Here is a 24,147-nt window from a genome sequence, read left to right as displayed (position 1 = left end):
TCAGTATAAAGGGCTGGTTGACCCATCGTTACACGATACCAGTTAAGCAGGCAATCTGTACCGAGGCTGGTTGACCCATATTCACACTGTTCCATCTTGGAAAGGCTATCTGTATCCTTTGCTGTTTTATCCATATTCACACTGTACCAGCTCGATGTGGTGATCAGTATCCAGGGTGGGTTAACCCATATTCACACTGTATCAGCTCAGCATGGCAATCATCTTCCTGGGGTGGTGCACCCATATTCCCTCCATACCAGCTCGGCGTGGCGATCAGTATCCTTGTCTGGTTGACCCATATTCACAACTTACATTCTCGGCATGGTGGTCAGTATCTTGGGCTGCTTAACCTACATGAACTGTACACCAGTTCGGCATGATGATCAGTATCTCGGGCGGTTTAAACCTTATCCACATGTAACCAGCTCGCCATAGCGATTAGCATTCTGGAATAGTTGACCCATATTCACACAGTACCTGCTCGGCATGGCGATAAGCATCCTGGTCTAGTGGACCAATATTCACTCTGTAGCAGCTAGACATGGCAATCACTCTCCTGGACTGGTTGACCCATATTCAAACTGTACCAGCTCGGCATGGTGATCAGAATCCTGGGCTGGTTGACCAATTTCCAGACTACACCAGCTCCGCTCTAGATCTGTATCCTGGGCTGGTTGACCAATATTCACATTGTACCAGTTCGGCATGGTGATCAGTATCGAGGCCGGTTAGTCCCTTATTCAGACCGTTCCAGCTCGGCATGGCGATCAGTATCCTAGGGCTGGTTGACCCATATTCGCACTGCACCAGCTCGACATGGTGATCAGTATCCTGGGCTGGTTGACCCATATTCACACTGTAACAGCTTGGCATGGTGATCTGTATCATGGGCTGGTTGACCAATATTCACACTGTACCAGCTCGGCATATTGATCAGTATCCTTGACTGGTTCACCCATATTAACACTGTACCAGCTCGGCATGGTGATCAGTATCCTGGGCTGGTTGACCAATATTCGTACTGTACCAGCTCGGCATGGCGATCAGTACCCTGAACTGGTTTACCCACATTAACACTGTGCCAGTTCGACATGGTGATCAGTATCCTGGGCTAGTTGACCCATATTCACACTAAGCCAGCTCGACATGGCGATCAGTATCCTGTGCTCGTTGACCCTAACCTCCTTTATCATCATCTGTTTCACTTTCGTCCTCCTGGGAGCTGTGTATTTTTGCCCTACCTTTCCCCTTCGAGGGAACATACCTTGACTTGCATGAAAAGTCTATCCCTTGAAGTAGCCCTTTATCCTGATTCCATTTTCTTGTTAACCATGGATTCCAAATTATTTGGCTCTGATCCACTCTATTTTCAGTTATTTTTGTGGGATGTCGACGTCACTGTCTAGACCAGCATTTATTGCCCATACCTAAATGCCCTTGAGCTGAGTGTGTTGCTCGGCCATTTCAGAGGGCAGTTAAAAATCCAACTCCATTGAAGTTGACTTACCCCCAGTTAATTATTCTTCCTCTGGATTGTTCTTTGTCCTTTTCCCTAGTCAGCCTAAACCTTATGATACAATGATCACTTTCCTCTAAATATTCTCCTATTTATACATGATCCATTGGCCCAGCTCATTCCCAATAATCGGAATTAGCAGTGTCTCCTTTCTCATTGGACTGGAAACATACTGCTGTTGAAAATTTTTTGAGCACACTTTAGGAGCTCTTGCCACTCTCTGCCCTTTGTACCACTAATATCCCAGTCCATATTTGGATGATGAATGTTCCCCTTTGTAAACTACTCTATAATTCTTGCATCTTTCTGTAATTTCCTTCAAAATGTGTTCCTCCATGTCCTTCCCAGTTGTTGATGCCTGTGGACAACACCGAGCGATGTAACTGCACCTTTATTGATCCTTAGCTCCAGCCAAATTGATTCTGTCCTCGACCCCGCTGAGCTATCCTCTCTCTCCAGCACTGCAATGCTCTCTTTAATCAATACTACCATCTCTCGCCCATTTTTTACCCTTTCCTATCTTTCCTGACTACCTTGTATCCCGGAATATTTAACACCCAGTTCTGACCTTCTTTGAGCCTGGTCTCTCTTATAGCCACATAATCATATTTCCGCATGACAGTGTGCACCTGTACCTCACCAGTCTTATTAACCACACTCCATGCATTGACATACATGCTCAGCAAGCCTATTTCAGACTTTATTATTTTCTTCATTACTCTGACCTCATCTCATAACTTATTATTCTCGACTCGAGTGCTGTATATCTCTCCCAGTATTCTGTGCCCCTTGATATTTCTCACGGAAATTGCCTCCCAGTTCACACACCCTTGTCAGGTTAGTTTAACACTTCCCCAATCGCACTAACACATCACCCCACAAGGGAACTCGTCCCAGCTCTATTTCGATGCAACCGTCCGGCCTGTACAGATCCCACATTCTCCTGAACAGGTCCCAGTGTCCCAACAATGTAAATCCCTCCCTCCTGCACCATCTTTCCAGCCATGCATACCTATTTTTTTAATTATTTGTGCGGGTGCTGGTAGTAATCCGGAGATTACTGCTTTTGACGTCCTGCTTGCCAACTTATTGCCGATCTCCTTGAATTCTGACTGCAGGACCACTTCCCTCTTTCTGCCTGTGTCGTTCGTGCCAATGTGAACCACGACTACTGGATGTTCATCCTTCACCTTCAGGACGCTGTGAAGATGCTCACGAATATCCTTGACCCTGACACCAGGGAGGCAACACACCATAATAATATAAAAGCAAAATACTGCGGATGCTGGAAATCTGAAACAAAAACAAGAAATGCTGGATTCACTCAGCAGGTCTGGCAGCATCTGTGGAAAGAGAAGCAGAGTTAACGTTTCGGGTCAGTGACCCTTCTTCGTTAACGTTTCGGGTCAGTGACCCTTCTTCACCAACACACCATACTGGATACACATCTGCGGCCTCAGAAACGCTTTTCTGTTCCCTTGACTACCGAACCTCCGATCACTGTCAACATTCCAAGGGCAAGTAGGGATGGGCAATAAATGCTGGCCTGGCCAGCAACGCCCACATCCCATGAACGAATAAAAAAATCAATTTTTCCCTGTCCCGCCCAGGACAGGTGAGACAGCCCTGGTGCCATGGCCTTCTCTCTTGCTGCAGTCCCGAGATGAACCATCAGTTTCTTCACTATTGAATACTGGTTGGAGAGTGAGATGTAGTCAGGGGTCTCCTGTGCTACCTGCCTGATGCTTCTTGACTGTTTGGTGATCACCGATTCCCTCTCTCTCTGCATACTCTTAAACTGTAGGGTGACCACATCTATAAATGTGATCTTCTCAGATCACTCAATCTTTCACACTTTTTCACTCTCACTCTCTCTCTCGTCACTCTTTGTCTCTTGCTCGTAAAATCAGAGATTTATGCAGCACGAAGGAGGCTATTCGGCCCATTGTGTCAGTTCTGTCTCTTTGAAAGAGCTGTCTAATTAGTTCCTCTCCCCTTTTCTTTCCCCAGTCTCCTGCAGTTTTTTCTTTTCCTTTTTCAAGTATTTGTTAAATTTCCTTTTGAAAGATATTAGTGAATCTGCTACATACTGGACAAAAATTGTCTCCAGAATACGGGTCAAAAAATTCTCCATAACATTGCCTGACGTCACCCCTGTATCAGCTCCTCAGTGTGCACAGTGGCGCAGTGGTTAGCACCGCAGCCTCAAAGCTCCAGCGACCCGGGTTCAATTCTGGGTACTGTCTGTGTGGAGTTTGCAAGTTCTCCCTGTGTCTGCGTGGGTTTCCTCTGGGTGCTCCGGTTTCCTCCCACAGCCAAAAGACTTGCACGTTGATAGGTAAATTGGCCATTATAAATTGCCCCTAGTATAGGTAGGTGGTCGGGAATATAAGGTCAGGTGAGGATGTGGTAGGAACATGGAATTAGTGTCGGATTAGTATAAATGGGTGGTTAATGTTTGGCACAGACTCGGTGGGCCGAAGGGCCTGTTTCAGTGCTGTATCTCTAAAACCTTCATTCATTCCAATGGCCATTTCAATGCCCTCCTGCTGATGTCCCACATTCTACTGTCTGTAAACTTCAGGTCATCCAAAACTCTGCTGCTGAAGTGTTAACTGCCAGTAACTTCCCATTCACCTATCACTCCTGTGCTCGCTGACCTCCATTGGCTGCCGGTTAAGAAATGTCTTGAATTTAAAATTCTCATGCTTCTTTTCAAATTCCTCCATGGTCTCACCACTCCCTGGGTTGGATTATATGGGCCCACGGGAGTTGAGATCGGAGGCGGGGTCTCAGAGAATGTCGATGGGTAGCGAGGGCAGATGGTCTGTCCTCAGCCCATTGCCAAGTGATCGAGCCGGTGGCAGGGATAGTAGGCCCACAATGACCTTCCTGCCCAGAGGCCAATTGACGCCCATAAGTAGCCACTTATGGGCCACTTGCCTTCACCACTGGGATTTATCCAGCGGCGAGGGTAACACCACCACACAAACACATACTCACCAATAAGACCACCGGCTCTGAGACACACACACACATACACACACCGATCAGACCCCAGGCTCTGAGGCAGACAGATGTACAAACACACACACCAGCACACGCGCACACACACACGGGCAGACAGACAGACACAAACACAGATAGACAGACAAATACACCAATCAGACCCCAGACACTGAGTCAGGCAGATGTACAAACACATGCACAAACACATTCCAATCGGACCCCAGGCACTGAGGCAGACAGATATACAAACAGACAGACACACACACCGATCAGACCCCTTGCAATGAGACAGACGCAGATACAAACACGAACACAGACAGACACACACACCAATCAGACCCCGGGCACACTTAGGCAGACAGAAATGCCAACAAACACACACACACGCACACTCACACCCACACACGCACACCGATCAGATCCCAGACGCTCAGCCAGACAGATGTACAAACGCACAAACGCAGACAGGCAGAGACACAAACACAAGCACCAATCAGATCCCAGGCACTTATGCAGACAGATATCCAAAGACACGAACACGGAAAGACTGACAGAAACAATCATACCCACACACCGATCAGACCCTCCGCACTGAGCCAAGCTGATAAACAAACACACACACACACACACAGCGATCAGACACCAGGCACTGAGCCAAACAGATAAAAAAACACACACACACACATGCACACGCACAAACCAATCAGACACCAGGCAATGAGGCAGACAGATATGCAAACACATACACGCAAACACAGACACATACACATACACACATATGCACATCCAGTTCACACCCAGGCTAAGAGCCAGATGCACAGACACCTTAACACATACACATACACACATATTACTACCCTGAAACTCATGTGGGCACACACACACACACGCAAACACCCCAGGCGCTATGCCATACACACACACACACACACACACACACACACACACACACACACACACACACACACACACACACACACACACACACACACACACTACAAAGCAAGCACTGAGGAACACATGTGCACACTCTAGCACACATATACACACCCACTGCAAGCCAGGCATTGATGAACACACACGCACACAGAGTTGAAAGCTCAGTTACTGAACCAGAAACATACATATACACAGAAACAAATGCATGAGATCACAGCAAAGGCACTGAGCCAGACAAAAAAATGCACACACACACACGCACACACACACACACAGACACACACAAACGGAGTGATGGAACTCCAGGCACTGAGTCCAACACAGGCACATACACACATGCAGATCACACCATAGGCCTGAGCCATTTCCAAACACAAAACACACACACACACACACACTCTCACACACATACACCCAAGTGCACACAGGCACACACACACATCACAACACAATTTATTAAACACACACACAGACATACACACACGCGCATACACATACATACACACAGACGCAGACACACAGCACAACCCAGGCTGTTGGGCTGGAATTATATAATGAATCACTCAACACCCCGATCCGATTCAACTGTCAATGTGTTTATTCTTTTACCCCGGTGGGGAACAGGCCTCTGGACAGTCCAGGTCCCTCTCCATCGAACAGAGGAAATTACACAGTTTAAATACAGTTACCCAGCCCAGATCGGCTGGATATTGTCCTATTGATTCGGGGTCTTATAATCACATGGATGTGTGATCAGGGCATTTTCTATCCCTTGTTCTGAGGGTCTCATCATCTTGCGACTATGTGATCAAGTCCTGTCTGACGCCTTATCTCTTTAGGTGATGAAATAACAGATGTAGAACTTTAAGCTTGTTTAGAACAATGAGAACCTATATCCATGTGTGCCCAGGGCCTCTTCTTATCTAACTACTGTCTGGGTTGCTCTATGAGTATGCTTAACTGCCTTGTTATATACATTATTTCTAATCTAGTTTCTATTGAGACAGCTAATTAATCTATTCCCTACTACAATTTACTATGTGTTACACATTACGATGGCAGGCTACAATCTGTTGTTTCAGACAAATACCTTCTTCAGCCATTTTGTAGCCATACATGTCATTTTGTTCATTTAACTGTTGGTTCTGCCATGGCTGGCCCTTACATAGGCCCTGATACAAACACACACACACACACACACACACACCCTGATACAAACCCACACACACACACCCTGATACAAACCCACACACAGACCCACACAGGCCCTGATACAAACCCACACACAAACACCCACACAGGCCCTGATACAAACCCACATACAGATGCACACAGTCCCTGATACAAACCCACACACAGACACACACACAGGCACTTGATACAAACCCACATGCAGACACACACAGGCCCTGATACAAACCCACACAAAGACACACTCAGACCCTTATACAAAACCATATACATACACACACACAGACCCCGTCACAAACCCACCACCCACACACGCAGACCATCATACTAACACACACACAGACACACACACAGGCCCTGATACATACCCACACACAAACACACGCAGACCATGATACGAACCCACATACAGACACACTTACAAGCCCTGATTTTAACCCACATACAGAGACACACACAGACCCTGATACAAACCCACCCACACACACACACACACACACACACAGACCCTGATACAAACCCACACACAGACACACTACACAGGCACTGATACAAACACATATACAGAGATACACACAGACCCTGATACAAACCCACGCACATATACACACAAACATGCGCTGATACAAACCCACATAGAGACACACACACCGGCCCTGATACGAACCCACATGCAGACACACACACAGGCCATGATGCAAACCCACATAAGAAACACACACAGGCCCTGATACAATCCCACACACAGACACAAACAGGCCCTGATACAAACCCACACACAGACACAAACGCAGACCCTGAAACAAACCCACATACATGCAGTCACACATGCCTGATACAAATGCACATACAGAAACACACACAGGCGTGCGCAAGCACACACACACATACACACACACAATGACATACACACAGATACACCAAGATATAAAATCATAACTAAGGCCTCACACACACACACACACACAAACAGAAACTCACGTGTACATGCGGGCACACACACAGCGACTACAATCAAGGCATTCAGACACAGATACACACAGACTACAATCCAGGTATTCACACACACACACACACACACACACACACACACACACACACACACACTACACTCCAGGCCACACACACACACACACATGAAGACAGATCACATGACAGGCACTGAACCTGTCAAATTCACACACGCACTCACACACATACACAAACACATGCACGCACACACACACATATTGCAATACCGGCATTCAGGCACTCGCTCGCACACTCGCAATTTCACTCACAAACACACACTCTACAATTCAGGCATTCATACACACACACACACACACACACACACATACACACACACACGCGCGCGCGCACACACATAGCCACGAAATCAACCTCACATGCACATTCGGATACCCACACAGCAACTACAATCCAGGCATTCTCACACACACACAAACACGCACACACAAACACGCACACACATACACACACACACACACGGACAACATTGCAGGCATTCACACACACACACAGAGTACAATCCAGGCAATCAGGCACACACATATGCATACGCATACATCAATCAGACCCTAGGCACTGATGCAGACATATAAACAAAAGCACACACACCGATCAGACTACAGGCAATGAGGCAGACAGATATACAAACAAATACACACACTGATCAGACCCCAGTCACTAAGGCAGACAGATATACAAATACAGACACGCACAGCGATCAGACCCCAGGCACTGAGGCAGACAGATGTACAAACACACCCACACACCGGTCAGTCCCCAGGCACTTAGGCAGACAGATATACAAACACACACAGACACACACCGGTCAGATCACAGGCACTGAGGCAGACAGATATACAAACACACACACACCGATCAGACCACAGGCACTGAGGCAGACAGATATACAAACACACACACACCGATCAGACTACAGGCACTGAGGCAGACAGATATACAAACACAGACACAGATACCGATCAGACTCCAGGCACTGAGCCAGACAGATATACAAACACAGACACTACGAGCAGACGCCAGGCACTGAAGCAGACAGATATACAAACACATACTCAGCCACTTTGTCGCCATACCTGTCATTTTTTTTTTTTACAATTAACTGCTGCTTCTGCGACGGCTGGCCCTGATACAGGCCATGATACAAACCTACATACAGACACACACACAGGCGTGTGCAAGCACACACACATACTCAAAAGCACATACTCACATCCACATACGCAAACACACACACTGACTACAATCGAGGCATTCAAACATGCGTACATACAGATGACAATACAGGCATTCTCTCACACACACACACGCACACACACAGACTACATTGCAGGCGTACAGACACACACACAAAGACAGAGTACAATCCAGGCAATCAGGCACACACACACGCGCACACACCTATCAGACCCCAAGCACCAAGGCAGACAGATATACAAACAAACAGACACACCGATCAGTCCCCAGGCACTGAGGCAGACAGATATACAAAGGCAGACACACCGATCAGAGTACAGGCAATGAGGCAGACAGATATACAAACACATGCAAACACTGATCAGACCTCAGGCACTGAGGCAGACAGATAGACAAACACATACACACACCGATCTGACCCCAGGCACTCAGGCAGACAGACATACAAACACACACACACACACACACACACACCGGTCAGTCCCCAGGCACTGGGGTAGACAGATGTACAAACACACATGCACACACACACTGATCAGATCCCAGGCACTAAGGCCGACAGATATACAAACACACACACACACCGATCAGACCACAGGCACTGAGGCAGACAGATAACCAAACACATACACACACAAATCAGACCCCAGGCACTGAGGCAGACAGATATACAAACACACACCAATCAGTCCCCAGGCACTGAGGCAGACAGATATACAAAGACAAACACATACGGATCAGACCCCGAGCACTAAGGCAGACAGATATACAAATACAAACACACACCGATCAGACCTCAGGCACTAAGGCAGACAGATATATAAACACAACCAGATACGGATTAGACCCCGAGCACTAAGGCAGACAAATATGCAAATTCAAACACACACACCGATCAGACCTCAGGCACTAAGGCAGACAGAGTTACAAACCATCACACACGCACCGAGCTGACCCCAGGCACTAAGGCAGACAGATATACAAACACACCCACACACCAGTCAGTCCCCAGGCACTGATGCAGACAGATATACAAACACACACAGACACACACCGGTCAGACCACAGGCACTGAGGCAGACAGATATACAAACACACACAGACACACACCGATCAGATCCCAGGCACTGAGGCAGACAGATATACAAACACACACAGACACACACCGATCAGATCCCAGGCACTGAGGCAGACAGATATACAAACACACACAGACACACACCGATCAGATCCCAGGCACTGAGGCAGACAGATATACAAACACACACAGACACGCACCGATCAGATCCCAGGCACTGAGGCAGACAGATATACAAACACACACGCACCGATCAGAGCACAGGCACTGAGGCAGACAGATATACAAACACATACATACACCGATCAGACACCAGGCACTGAGGCCGACAGATATACAAACACACACGCACCGATCAGAGCACAGGCACTGAGGGAGACAGATATACAAACACATACATACACCGATCAGACTCCAGGCACTGAGGCAGACAGATGTACAAACACACACACACCGAGCAGAGCACAGGCACTGAGGGAGACAGATATACAAACACATACATACACCGATCAGACTCCAGGCACTGAGTCAGACAGATATACAAACACACACACACACACACACCAATCGGTCCCCAGGCTCTGAGGCAGACAGATATATAAACACAAATACACACGGATCAGACCCCAACCACTGAGGCATACAGAGACGCCAACACACACACAGCGGTCAGACACCAAGCACTGAGGCAGACAGAGAGGCCAACACACAAACACCGATCAGTCCCCAGGCACTGAGGCAGACAGAGAGCCCAGCACACAAACACCGATCAGTCCCCAGGCACTGAGGCAGACAGATATATAAACACAAACACATATGGATCAGACCCCAGGTACTGAGGCAGAAAGATATACAAACACACACACACAGACATCGGTCAGACCACAGGTACAGAGGCAGACAGATATACAAACGCATACATACACTGATCAGACCCCAGGCACTGAGGCAGACAGATAAACAAACACACACACACTGATCAAACCCCAGCACTGAGCCAGACAGATATACAAACACCGACACACCGAGCAGACCACAGGCACTGAGGCAGACAGATATACAAACACAGACACACATACCGATCAGACCCAGGCACTGAGCCAGACAGATATACAAACACAGACACACCGAGCAGACGCCAGGCACTGAGGCAGACAGAAAAAGAAACACATACTCAGCCACTTTGTAGCCATTCCTGTTATTTAGTTTATTTAACTGCTGCTTCTGCCACGGCTGGCCCTGACACAGGCCCTGCTACAAACCTACATACAGACACAAACACAGGCGTGTGCAATCACACACACATACTCATAAACACATGCTCACATGCACATACGCATAGGCACACAGTGACTACAATCGAGGCATTCGAACACGCGTACATACAGACTACAATCCAGGCATTCTCTCTAACACACACACACACACACACACACACACACACCAACACACACACAAACACGCACACACACACACACACAGACTGCATTGCAGGCGTTGAGATACACGCACACACAGACAGAGTACAATCCAGGCAATGAGGCACACACACACGCGCACGCACACACCTATCAGACCCCAAGCACAAAGGCAGACACATATACAAACACACAGACACACCGATCAGACCCCAGGCACTGAGACAGACAGATACACAAACAAATACACACACCGATCAGACCCCAGGCACTGAGGCAGACAGATATACAAACACATACATACACTGATCAGACTCCAGGAAATGAGGCAGACGGATATACAAACACATACATACACTGATCGGACCCCAGGCACTGAGGCGGACAGATATACAAAACATAGACACACCGATCGGTCCCCAGGCACTGCGGCAGAAAGATATATAAACACAAACACATACGGATCTGACGCCAAGCACCGAGGCAGACAGACATACAAACATAGACACACACACCGATCAGACCTCAGGTACTGAGGTAGACAGATATGCAATCACACACACACACCGATCTGACCACAAGCACTGAGGCAGACAGACATACAAACACACACTCACACACACACACCAGTCAGTCCCCAGGCACTGAGGCAGACAGATGGACAAACACACATGCACACTCACATACACAGATATACAAAGACATAAGGCACAGCCCAGCCCTGAGTCATACACACAAAATCACACCATAAGTACATGCCCACATACACAAAACACACACATAATCACACGCACACATACACACGCACACACAGAGCAGCCAGCACAACACAGGCCCTGAGACACGCACACAAAAATGCACGCACATGCACATGCACACATACACAAAGACATACACATAAGCAAATGGACACATACACACGCACACACGCACACTCGCATAGCACACAGCACAACCGAGGCCCTGAGACACACACACACAAATACAGATACAAACACACACAAGCACATCAACGCAGACATGCACACTAGCACAGCCCAGACCCTGAGACATACAACACACACACACACACAAACAGCAATGTGTTTAACTCTTACATGCCCTCTGAAATGGCTTAGCAGGCCACTCAGTTGTATGTAACCGCTACGAAGTCAATGAAAAGGAATGAAACCAGACGGCAGCCCGGCATCGACCTGGGCACCGGAAACGACAATGGCAAACTGAGCCCTGTTGACCCAGCAAAGTCCTCCTTACTAGCATCTGGGTGCTTGTGCCAAATTGGGAGAAATGTCCCACAGACTTGTCAAGCAACAGCCTGACATAGTCGTACTCACGGAATCATACCATATAGACAATGTCCCAGAAACTGCAATCACTATCCCTGAGGGTGTCCTGTCTCTCCGGCAGTACATACCCACCAGGGGTGGCGGGACAGTGGTCTACAGTAAGGAGGGAGTTGCCCTGGGAGTACTCAACGTCGACTCCGGACCCCATGAATTCTCATGGCATCAGGTCCAACATGGGCAAGGTAACCTCTTACTGATTACCACCTACCGCCCTCCTTCAGCTGATGAGTCAGTACTCCTCCATGTTGAACACCATTTGGACGAAGCACTGAGGGTGGAAAGGGCACAATATGTACTCTGGGTGGGGGACTTCAATGTCTATCACCAAGAGTGGCTCGGTAGCACCACTACTGACCGAGCTGGCCGAGTACTAAAGGACATAGCTGCTAGACTGGGTCTGTGGCAGGTGGTGAGGGAACCAACACGAGGGAAAAACACACTTGACCTTGTCCTCACCAAACTGCCTGTCGCAGATGCTTCTGCCGATGACTGTATTGGTAGGAGTGACCACCGCACAGTCCTTGTGTAGACGAAGTCCCGCCTTTACATTGAGGATATCGTGTTGTGCAGCACTATTACTGTTCTAAATGGGATAGATTTTGAATAGATCTAGCAATGCAAAACTGGGCATCCATGAGGCGCTGTGGGCCATCAGCCGCAGCAGAATTGCACTCAACCACAATCTGTAACCTCATGGCCCGGCACATTCCTCACTTTACCATTGCCATCAAGCCAGGAGACCTATCCTGGTTCAATGCAGAGTGCAGGAGGGCATGCCAGGAGCAGCACCAGGCATGCCTCAAAATGAGGTGTCAACCTGGTGAAGCTACAACACAGGACTATCTGCGTGCCAAACTGCACAAGCAGCATGCAATAGGCAGATCTAAGCTAACCCATAACCAACGGATCAGATCTAAGTTCTGCAGTCCTGCCACATCCAGTCGTGAATGGTGGTGGACAATTAAACAAGTAACTGAAGGAGGTGGCTCCACAAATATCCCCATCCTCAATGATGGTGGAGCCCAGCACATCAGTGCAAAAGATAAGGCAGAAGCATTTGCAACAAGCTTCAGTCAGAAGTGCCGAGTTGATGATCCATCTCGGTCCCGTCCTGATGTCCCAAACAATACAGATGCCAGACTTCAGCCAATTCGATTCACTCCACGTAATATCAAGAAAAGACTGAAGGCACTGGATACTGCAAAGTCTATGAGTTTTGACAATGTTCCGGCAATAGTACTGAAGACCTGTGCTCCAGAACTTGCCATGCCTCTCGCCAAGCTGTTCCAGTACAGCTAAAACACAGGCATCTACCCGGCAATTGCCCAGGTATTTCCGATACACAAAAAGCAGGACAAGTCCAACCCGGCCAATTACCGCCCCATCAGTCTACTCTCCGTCATCAGTAAAGTGATGGAAGGTGTCTTCAACAGTGCCATCAAACAGCACTTGCTTAGCCATAACCTGCTCAGTGACGCTCAGTTTGGATTCCGCCAGGGCCACACGGCCCATGACCTCATTACAGCCTTGGTTCAAACATGGACAAAAGAGCTGAATTCAAGAGGTGAGGTGAATGTCACGGCCCTTGACATCAAGGCAGCATTTGACCAAGTGTGGCATCAAGGAGCCCGAGCAAAATTGGAGTCAATAGGAATCGGGGAAAACTCTCTTCTGGTTGGAGTCATACCTAGCGCAAAGGAAGATGACTGTGGTTGCTGAAGGTCAATCATCTGTGCTCCAGGACATCAATGCAAGAGTTTTTCAGGGTAGTGTCCTCGGCCAAACCATTTTCAGCTGCTTCATCAATGACCTTCCTTCAATCATAAGTTCAGAAGTGGGGATGTTAGCTTATGACTGCACAATGTTCAGCACCAGTCACTACTCCTCAAATACTGAAGCAGTCCGTGTAGAAATGCAATAAGGCCTGGACAATGTCCAGGTTTGAGCTGATAAGTGGCAAGTAACATTCGCGCCACACAAGTGCCAGGCAATGACCATCAGCAACAAGAGAGAATCTAACCATCTCCCCTTGACATTCAATGCCAATACCATAGCTGAATCACCGCTATCAACATGCTAGGGGCTGCCATTGACCAGAGACTGACCTGGAGTGGTCAGAAAATACTGTGGCTACAAGAGCAGTTCAGAGGCTAGCAATCCTGAGACAAGTAACTCACCTCCTGACTCCCCAAAGCCTGTCCACCATCTAGAAGGCACAAGTCAGGAGTGTGATGGAATACTCTCCACTTGCCTGGATGGGTGCAGCTCCAACAACACTCAAGAAGCCATACACCATCCAGAACGAAGCAGCCCGCTTAATTGGCTCACCATCCACAAATATTCACTCCCTCCACCACCGACGCACAGTGGCAGCAGTGCGTACCATCTACAAGATGCACTGCAGATGTATAAGTTATAAAATGGAATGAGGTCACCAAAAGCAAAGTTACAAGGAGGATTCTGATCTTCAAATGTTACTTTAACTGCCCTCTTACCATCAGCTGTTTCCAGTAAAATGGGGATTACATACTGCATTTCTACTTCACTGAGGCTCATTTATTGACAGCATCGATTGCAGGTGATATACTGGGTAGAGTCCAGCTGACCTCCAAAGTGAAAGGATACATCATTGTCCATGACTGAGCCCACAGGGAGACCACCCATGCTGTGTGACAGCATAAAGTTCGCTTTAGTCGATTCCTGAGTATCAGAACATTTTAAACACCCTCTTTGTTGCTGTGCCAGATATTTATTCATTTGATTTATTTTGCCTCGCTCATTGTTTTCTCACTCTCATTTGCCTCCTTCCTCCAATTATCTCTTCTTCCCAATGCCTCTGACTCTTGCTGGATTATGATTGCACGGGCATTAGCTGTACTCCAGTATCTCTCTCTAATGTTCATTTTACATGTTAGGAGAGACAGGAGGTTTTAGCAAGCTATTTGACCAACAGAGGCATCCCAGCTCAGCTTGATCCTACATTCTCTCACGTACTTTCCAGCAGGCCTGAAGAGTAAGAAGACTGGCTGATGTCTCCTCATTACAGCCTGAGGTGCTGAGGTTAGTTTTAGCCTGTCTGTCACTTCAGAGAGATTAACTAACTTAGTTTATTCAATGTTAGTTTGGTTCTGTTAATATTGCTGTCACTTCTGAGTCAGAAGAATACAAAAAAATTGTGTTGTGTTTTTGCAAGTTTGTTGGATATTTTATATATCTGATTTATCTTGGAACAATGCAGATATCACACTTGTATTAAATCACCATCTGGTTTATTTACAGTTCTCTAAATATCTCAGCTCTTACAAGATTTCGGCACAGTGGTGCAGTGGTTAGCACCGCAGCCTCACAGCTCCAGCGACCCAGGTGTACCTGCCGCGCACGGACTGCAGCGGTTCAAGAAGGCAGCAAACCAGCACCTTCTCCAGGGCAATTAGGGATGTGCCATAAATGTTGGCATAGCCAGTGACGCCCACATCCCATGAATTAATTTTTAAAAAGGCACAGGTCGTACCCAGGACCCTGAATCAAGCACACACACATACTCGGGCACACACAGACTAACCCACTCGAAAACACACACAGATCACAACTGAGCTGCACACACACACACGCGAGCGCGCATACACACACACACACACACACGAACATAGATCACACCGCAGGCACTGAACCAGTCAAATTCACACGTATACACATACTCAGACACACACGACAATCCAGGCCTGCAGGCACCCACTCACACGCAGACGCACGCATATCAGAACACAATCACTCAGACACACACAGAGATAAAAACACACACACGCAGACACACTGCACAGCCCAGGCCCTGATACAAGCACACACAGAGGCACACAGGCATGTGCAAGCACACACACACACACACACACAGAGGCATGCAGGCACACACATACACTCACGCACAGAGACAAATATGAAGACACAAAGCACAAGTTTGGCCTTCCGACGCAAAAACACAGACACACAGACACACAGACAAACAGACACACACGCTTTCTCTTTCACACACACACACACACAGGCTCTCTCTCAGACACACACAGACACGCTCTCGTTCACACACACACGTGCGCTCTCATACACAGACACAAATGCACACAGACACTCGGATACACACATATGCTCTCTCTCATACACACACGCATACACACTGTCTCTCAGACATACACACATACAAACACACGCTCTCGGTCTCTCCCACAAACGCACTCTCTCTCTCACACACACACACGCACACACACCCTCTCAGAGACACACGCACACACACACACACTCTCTCTGACACTCACACACCATCTCTCTCTCACACACACATACAAGCACACACGCTTTCTCTCCCACATACCCTCTCTCCCTCGGCCACACACACACCATTTCTCTCAGATGCAAACATTCACGGTCTTTATCTGTCACGCGCACACACACACACTCTCTTTCAGACACTCACATACACACGCTCTCACACACACTCACTCTGTCTCTCTCTCACACACACACACACTCTCTCTCACACACATAGACGCTCTATCTCTCTCACAGACACATAATCTCTCGCAGACACAAACATACTCAAGCTCTCTCACACACACACTCTCTGTCAGACACACAGACACACTCTCAGACACACCAACCCTCTCTCAGACAAACACACACACACACACACACGCTCTCTCTCTCTCACACACAAGCACACACTCTCTCAAATACACATGCACATATATACACACTCTCTCAGACACACATACACGTTCTCTCTCTCAGACACACACACACACGCTCTCTCAAACACAGTCCATCTCTCTTAAACACACTAACACACACGCTGTCTCTCTCACACACACTCTCTCATACACACACACTATTTCTCAGACACATACACAAACATGCACAGACGCTCTCACTGTCACACACACACTCGCAGACACGTTGTCTCACACACACACAAACGCTCTCTCTCAGACACACAATCACGATCTCACACACATATTCAGTCTCAGACAAACACACACACGCTCTATCGCACACACGCACAGACACACACACACACACTCTCTCAGAGACACACGCACGCTCTCTCTCACACACACACTAACTCTCAGGCACACACACAGGCTCTATCTCTCGCACACACACACACACACACACACACACACTCACACACACACGCTTTCTCTTGCTCACACACACATACACACATATACACACACAGGCACACACATACATACATACACACATACACACACACAGGCACACACACAGACGTGCGCTATCACACACATACACACTCACTCACACAGATGCTTGGACACACACATATACTCTCTCTCATACACACACACACACTCTCTCAGACATACACTCTCTCACACACACACTCCCTCAGACGCACACACACACACACACAGTCTCAGAGACACACTTGCATTCACACACGCTCTCTCTCTCCCTCCCACACACGCACTCTCTCTCACACACACGCACACACACTTCCTCTAAGGCACACACACACCCTCTCTGAGACACACGCACTCGCACACACATGCTCTCTCTGACACTCACACACCTTCTCTGTCACACACATATACAAACACACACGCTCTCTCTCTCACGCATACACTCTCTCCCTCAGACACACACACACCCTCTTCTCAGATGCAAACATGCATGCTCTCTATCTGTCACACGCAAACACACAAACTCTCTCTCAGACACGCATACACACACATGCTTTCCCTCTCTCTCACACATACACATGCACGCTCTCTCTCAGTGACAGACATACACACACATGCGCTGTTTCAGTGACACACAAGCTCTCTCTCTCTCTCACACACCCACATACACTAACTCTGACACGCACGCTCCCTCTCTCACATGCACAGACACAAGCCCTGTCTGTCACAAACACTCTCACACAGATGCAATCTTTCTATCTCTCTCTCTCTCACACACACGCACACACACGCTCACTCTCTCTATCACAATACACACACACACACGCTCTCTGTCTCTCACACACACCCATGCTCTCTCTCGCTCTCTCACACACATATGCTCACTCTCTCTCACTCTCTCACACACACACACTCTGTCTCTCATACACACGCATACACTCTCTCTCGCTCTCACACACACACCAAACACACGCACGCTCTCTCATACAAACACACACACACACACACACACACACATATACACACATGCTATCTCTCAGACATACCCAAACACACACGTTCTGTCTTTCACACAAACGCGCACACTGTCTCTCAGACACACTCTCTTCTCACTTTCAGGTCAGTAAACCATCATCAGAACTGGAGTGATTAGAGTTGGAACAGTTTTTAGGCCAAAACGGGAAAGGAGGGAAGACGAGGATTAGAATTAGAATTAGAACATTACAGCGCAGTACAGGCCCTTCGGCCCTCTATGTTGCGCCGACCCGTGAAACCATCTGACCTACACTATTCCATTTTCATCCATATGTCTATCCAATGACCACTTAAATGCCCTTAAAGTTGGCGAGTCTACTGCTGTTGCAGGCAGGGCGTTCCACTCCCCTACTACTCTCTGCATAAAGAAACTACCTCTGACATCTGTCCTATATCTTTCACCCCTCAACTTAAAGCTATGTCCCCTCGTGTTTGCCATCATCATCCGAGGAAAAAGACTCTCACTATCCACCCTATCTAACCCTCTGATTAGCTTGTATGTCTCTATTAAGTCACCTCTCCTCCTCCTTCTCTCTAACGAAAACAACCCCAAGACCTTCCCTCCATACCAGGCAACATCCTAGTAAATCTCCTCTGCACCCTTTCCAAAGCTTCCACATCCTTCCTATAATGCGGTGACCAGAACTGCACGCAATACTCAAGGTGCGGCCTCACCAGAGTTTTGGACAGCTGCATCATGACCTCGTGGCTCCGAAACTCGATCCCCCTACTAATAAAAGCTAACACACCATATGCCTTCTTAACAGCCCTATTAACCTGGGTAGCAACTTCCAGGGATTTATGTACCTGGACACCAAAATCTCTCTGCTCATCTACACTACCAAGAATCTTCCCATTAGCCCAGTACTCTGCATTGCTGTTACTCCTTCCAAAGTGAATCACCTCACACTTCTCCGCATTGAACTCCATTTGCCATCTCTCAGCCCAGCTCTGCAGCCTATCTATGTCCCTCTGTACCCTTAAACACATTTCGACACTATCCACAACTCCACCGACCTTCGTGTCATCCGCAAATGTACTAACCCACCCTTCTACACCCTCATCCAGGTCATTTATAAAAATGACAAACAGCAGTGGCCCCAAAACAGAACCTTCGGTACACCACGAGTAACTAAACTCCAGGATGAACATTTGCCATCAACCACCACCCTCTGCCGTCTTTCAGCCAGCCAATTTCTGATCCAAAGCTCTAAATCACCTTCAACCCCATACTTCCGTATTTTCTGCAATAGCCTACCGTGGGGAACCTTATCAAACGCCTGACTGAAATCCATATACACCACATCCACGGTTTTACCCTCATCCACCTGTTTGGTCACCTTCTCGAAAAACTCAATAAGATTTGTGAGGCACGACCTACCTTTCACAAAACTGTGCTGACTATCGCAAATGAACTTATTCTTTTCAAGATGATTGTGATCAAAATTCAGTTCGCAATTTCAATATCACCCTTTTGTTATTTAATTTCTCCTGTCTTCCACTGTGTCACAGACATTCCCATATGTTCATGCAGTTCCAATCATTTTAATGCATTACTGGATACAGGAACACATTTATAAATCTCAATAAGTCCTCAGTCAAACTGGTAACTTTGCTCCAGCCTGATGTATAATTTCTCTGTTTATTTCCCTTCCTCACAGTTAACTTGCTGACAATTGGAATCCTGTCTCGGGGAAAGTGCGATCTCTCCAAATGTGTCACTCGCTACCTGGTGGCCATGTCAGTGGCGGATCTACTGGTCATTATCCTGGACCTGATACTGAGGCACATTCCCATCGTTTATCGGGAACAGTTACAGTTCCTGTTCTCCATCCCCGTTTGTAATATCCACGCCGTCCTGCTTTACGCAGCCACAGACTGTTCTGTCTGGTTCACCGTCACTTTCACCTTTGATCGATTTGTGGCCATTTGCTGCCAGAAGCTGAAAAGTAAATATTGCAGTGAGAGAACGTCGGCTGTGGTTGTGGGAACAGTGACAGTGCTGAGCTGTTTAAAGAACACCTTCTGGTATTTCATGTTAACAGGTCGGTATTTGCAGTGGAACTTCCCATGGTTTTGTATCATAACAATTTATGTTCAGGAATCTCGTGTCTGGGGAGCAATCGAGTTCCTCCACAATATTCTAACCCCGGGGATCCCATTTGTGCTGATTCTGCTGCTCAACGTTCTCACCGTCAGACACATTTTAGTGAGCAGCAGAGGTCGCAGGAGACTCCGGGCTTACAACAGTGGGGAGAGTCGCAGAGACCCCGAGATGGAGAGTCGAAGGAAAGCCATCATTTTACTGTTAGTTGTCTCGGGGAATTTCATCCTGTTGTGGGTGATGTTATTGATGTATTCGATGTGGTGGCGGATGCTGAGTTTTGGTTATGGGTCTGTTCATCTACCTGATTTTCTGCTGGAATCAGGCTTCATGCTGCAGCTCCTGAGTTGCTGCACAAACACTGCAATTTACGCCGTGACCCAGACTCAGTTCAGAGAGCAGTTGAAGAATGCACTGCAATATCCCTTTACTACAATTGTTAAATTCATTCAATGGTGTGAAGAACTGAATCACTGGGGGGCAGGACCCCTAACCATGGAGACATAGCGTGCGGGGCCTGTCACCATGGGGACAGAGCGGCGGGGCCTGTTTCCCATGTACCAGAGAAGTGGGGGCGGGGACTTTTTCTGCGTTGAAGGTGAGTGGGAACGGGGTCTGTTTCCCTGGTGGATGGGAGTGGGGAGTGGGGCCTGTTTACAGGGTACTGGCAATAGGGGCGGAGTCTATTTAGAGGGTGACGGGGAGTAGGGGCGGGTCCTGTTTCCGTGGTGACGGGTAGTGGGGGCGGGGCCTGTTTCTGCGGTGATGGGGAGTGGGGGCAAGGCCTGTTTCCAGGGTGACGGAGTGGGGGCAAGGCCTGTTACCGGGGTGACGAAGCAGTGGGGCCCGGGTGAGTTTCGCCAGTGATGGGGAGCGGGACGGGTCCTGTTTCCCCAGTGACAGTGTGTGGGGGCGGACCTGTTTCCAGGAGATGCAAGTGGGGACGGGTCCTGTTTCCAGGTGCCGGAGTACTGGGGGCGGGGCCTGTTACCCCAGTGACAGAGGAGTGGGGACGAGGTCTGATTCCAGATCACGCGTGTGGGAGCGGGGTCTGTTTCGAGGCTGACGGAGGTATGGGGCGGGGCCCGTTTCTCAGGTGACAGAGAAGTGGGAGCGGGGTCTGTTCCCAGGGGAACATGGACCGGGCCGTGGGAGCGGGGTCTGATTCCAGGGCTAAAGGGAATGGGGCCGTGGCCTGTATCCAGGGTGATGGAGTGTGGGGGCGGGGTCATTTTCTCCGAAAACTGAGTTATGGGAGCGGGGACTGTTCCCACGGTGACGGGGGAATGGGGGCAGGGCCTGTTTTCAGGGTAACTGGGAATGGGGACGGGATCAGTTTCCAGAATGACTGCGAGTGGGGGCGGGGTCTGTTTCCAGGTTGACAGGGAGTGGGTGCGTGGTCTGTTTCCCGGGTCACGGAGCAGTGGGGGCGGGGCCAGTTTCCCCAGTGACGTGGAGCGGCGATCGGCCTGTTTCCCCAGTGACGGCGCGTGAGGGCGGTGCCTATTTCCAGGAGACAGCGGGGCCTGTTTCCAGGTAGCAGAGGACTGAGAGTGGGGTCTGTTTCCCCAGCTTGAGGAACAGCATCTCATCGACCGATTAGGCACACTACAGCCTGCCGGACTGAACATTGAGTTCAATAATTTCAGAGCATGACAGCCCCCCACTTTACTTTCATTTTTAGTCATTTTTAGTTATTTTTTCTTCCCTTTTTTTGCATTCCTTTTTACATTTTTTACAATCTTTTTTTGCATTTATTTCATTTCATCTTATTTTGTTCAGTTTGCTTACCCACTGTTTTTTTCAGGTTGTTTTTCTACAGGTTTGCACTTGCTGATGTTCAATATTCAGTATATTCACACCTAATCTGTACTAATGCTTTGTCTTTCAACACACCATTAACATATTGTTTGCCTTTGCTCCGTGACCTTTTGGTCAGCTATGTGGCCTGGTCCAATCTGCACCTTCTCCTTTGTTATCTCTTGCCCAACCCCCACCTCACTTGTTTATAATCTGTGACTTTTCTAATATTTGTCAGTTCCGAAGAAGGGTCACTGACCCGAAACGTTAACTCTGCTTCTCTTTCCACAGATGCTGCCAGACCTGCTGAGTGAATCCAGCATTTCTTGTTTTTGTTTCAGATTTCCAGCATCCGCAGTATTTGGCTTTTATTTTGGTAATATTACATTTGGTTCCCACATCCAAATCATGCATATATATTGTGAACGGCGGTGGCTCAAGCATTGATTCTTGCGGTACCCGTGTACATATATTCAAAATCAATTATCTAATTATCTGTAAGTGTATACAACGTGTTTTATTTATCAATCCCAATGCAACAATTAAGTACAATTTTTCACCCTGTGTATTATTTAACGAGATCAATGTAACAAATAAATATAACCTGATTCCCCCGCCTATTGGTTATCATGTCCAATTTAACAATTAACTCAAGCATTATTTCTCTCAGTATTTGTTGCCAAGCCCAATTTAACATTGATCTTTAAACTTCATACCCTGTGCATAAAGTGACATTTCAAATATAGCAATGAATTATCGCATTATACTGTAACAATGAACAATGACATGTTAACCAGTATATTAAATATCGACCCCAATATAACAATAAACTGTAACTTTATTGCTGTGTCGTTTATCGTGTCCAGTTCATCAAGTAATTCTAACTTTATTTCCCCGTGTAATTTGAGCAGGTCTACTTCAACGCCAGGAGCATCCGGAATAAGGTGGGAGAGCTTACAGCATGGGTTGGTACCTGGGATATCGATGTAGTGGCCATTTCGAAGACCTGGGTAGAACAGGGGCAGGAATGGATGTTGAAGGTTCCGGGATTTTGATGTTTCAGTAAGAACAGAGAAGATGGTTAAAGGGGGGGGGGGGCGGGGGGGGCGGGGGGGGGGCGGTGGTGTGGCATTGTTAATCAAGGAGAGTATTACAGCGACAGAAAGGACGTTTGAGGACTCGTCTACTGAGGTAGTCTGGGCCGAGGTTAGAAACAGGAGAGGTGAGGTCACCCTGTTGGGAGTCTTTTATAGACCTCCAAATAGTTCCAGAGATGTAGAGGAAAGGATA

At 47.9% G+C, this 24,147-nt stretch overlaps 1 protein-coding gene across 1 annotated transcript in view; it reads left to right on the top strand.

Annotated features, from left to right (window-relative positions):
* LOC137362329 (probable G-protein coupled receptor 139) overlaps window positions 1-21,564 on the top strand; it is a 46,419-nt gene extending 24,855 nt beyond the window's left edge. Inside the window, exon 2 of the mRNA XM_068026740.1 lies at window positions 20,615-21,564. Coding sequence (XP_067882841.1) covers window positions 20,615-21,564 — 950 coding nt within the window. The remainder of the gene's footprint in view (window positions 1-20,614) is intronic.
* The last annotated feature ends 2,583 nt before the right edge of the window (window positions 21,565-24,147 follow it).

The sequence above is a fragment of the Heterodontus francisci genome, unplaced genomic scaffold (genome assembly GCF_036365525.1).
Source record: "Heterodontus francisci isolate sHetFra1 unplaced genomic scaffold, sHetFra1.hap1 HAP1_SCAFFOLD_70_2, whole genome shotgun sequence".
In the NCBI taxonomy this organism is placed as follows: Eukaryota; Metazoa; Chordata; class Chondrichthyes; order Heterodontiformes; family Heterodontidae; genus Heterodontus; species Heterodontus francisci.
The sequence above is the reverse complement of the archived record's forward strand: the minus strand, read 5'-3'. Positions and strand labels throughout refer to the sequence as shown.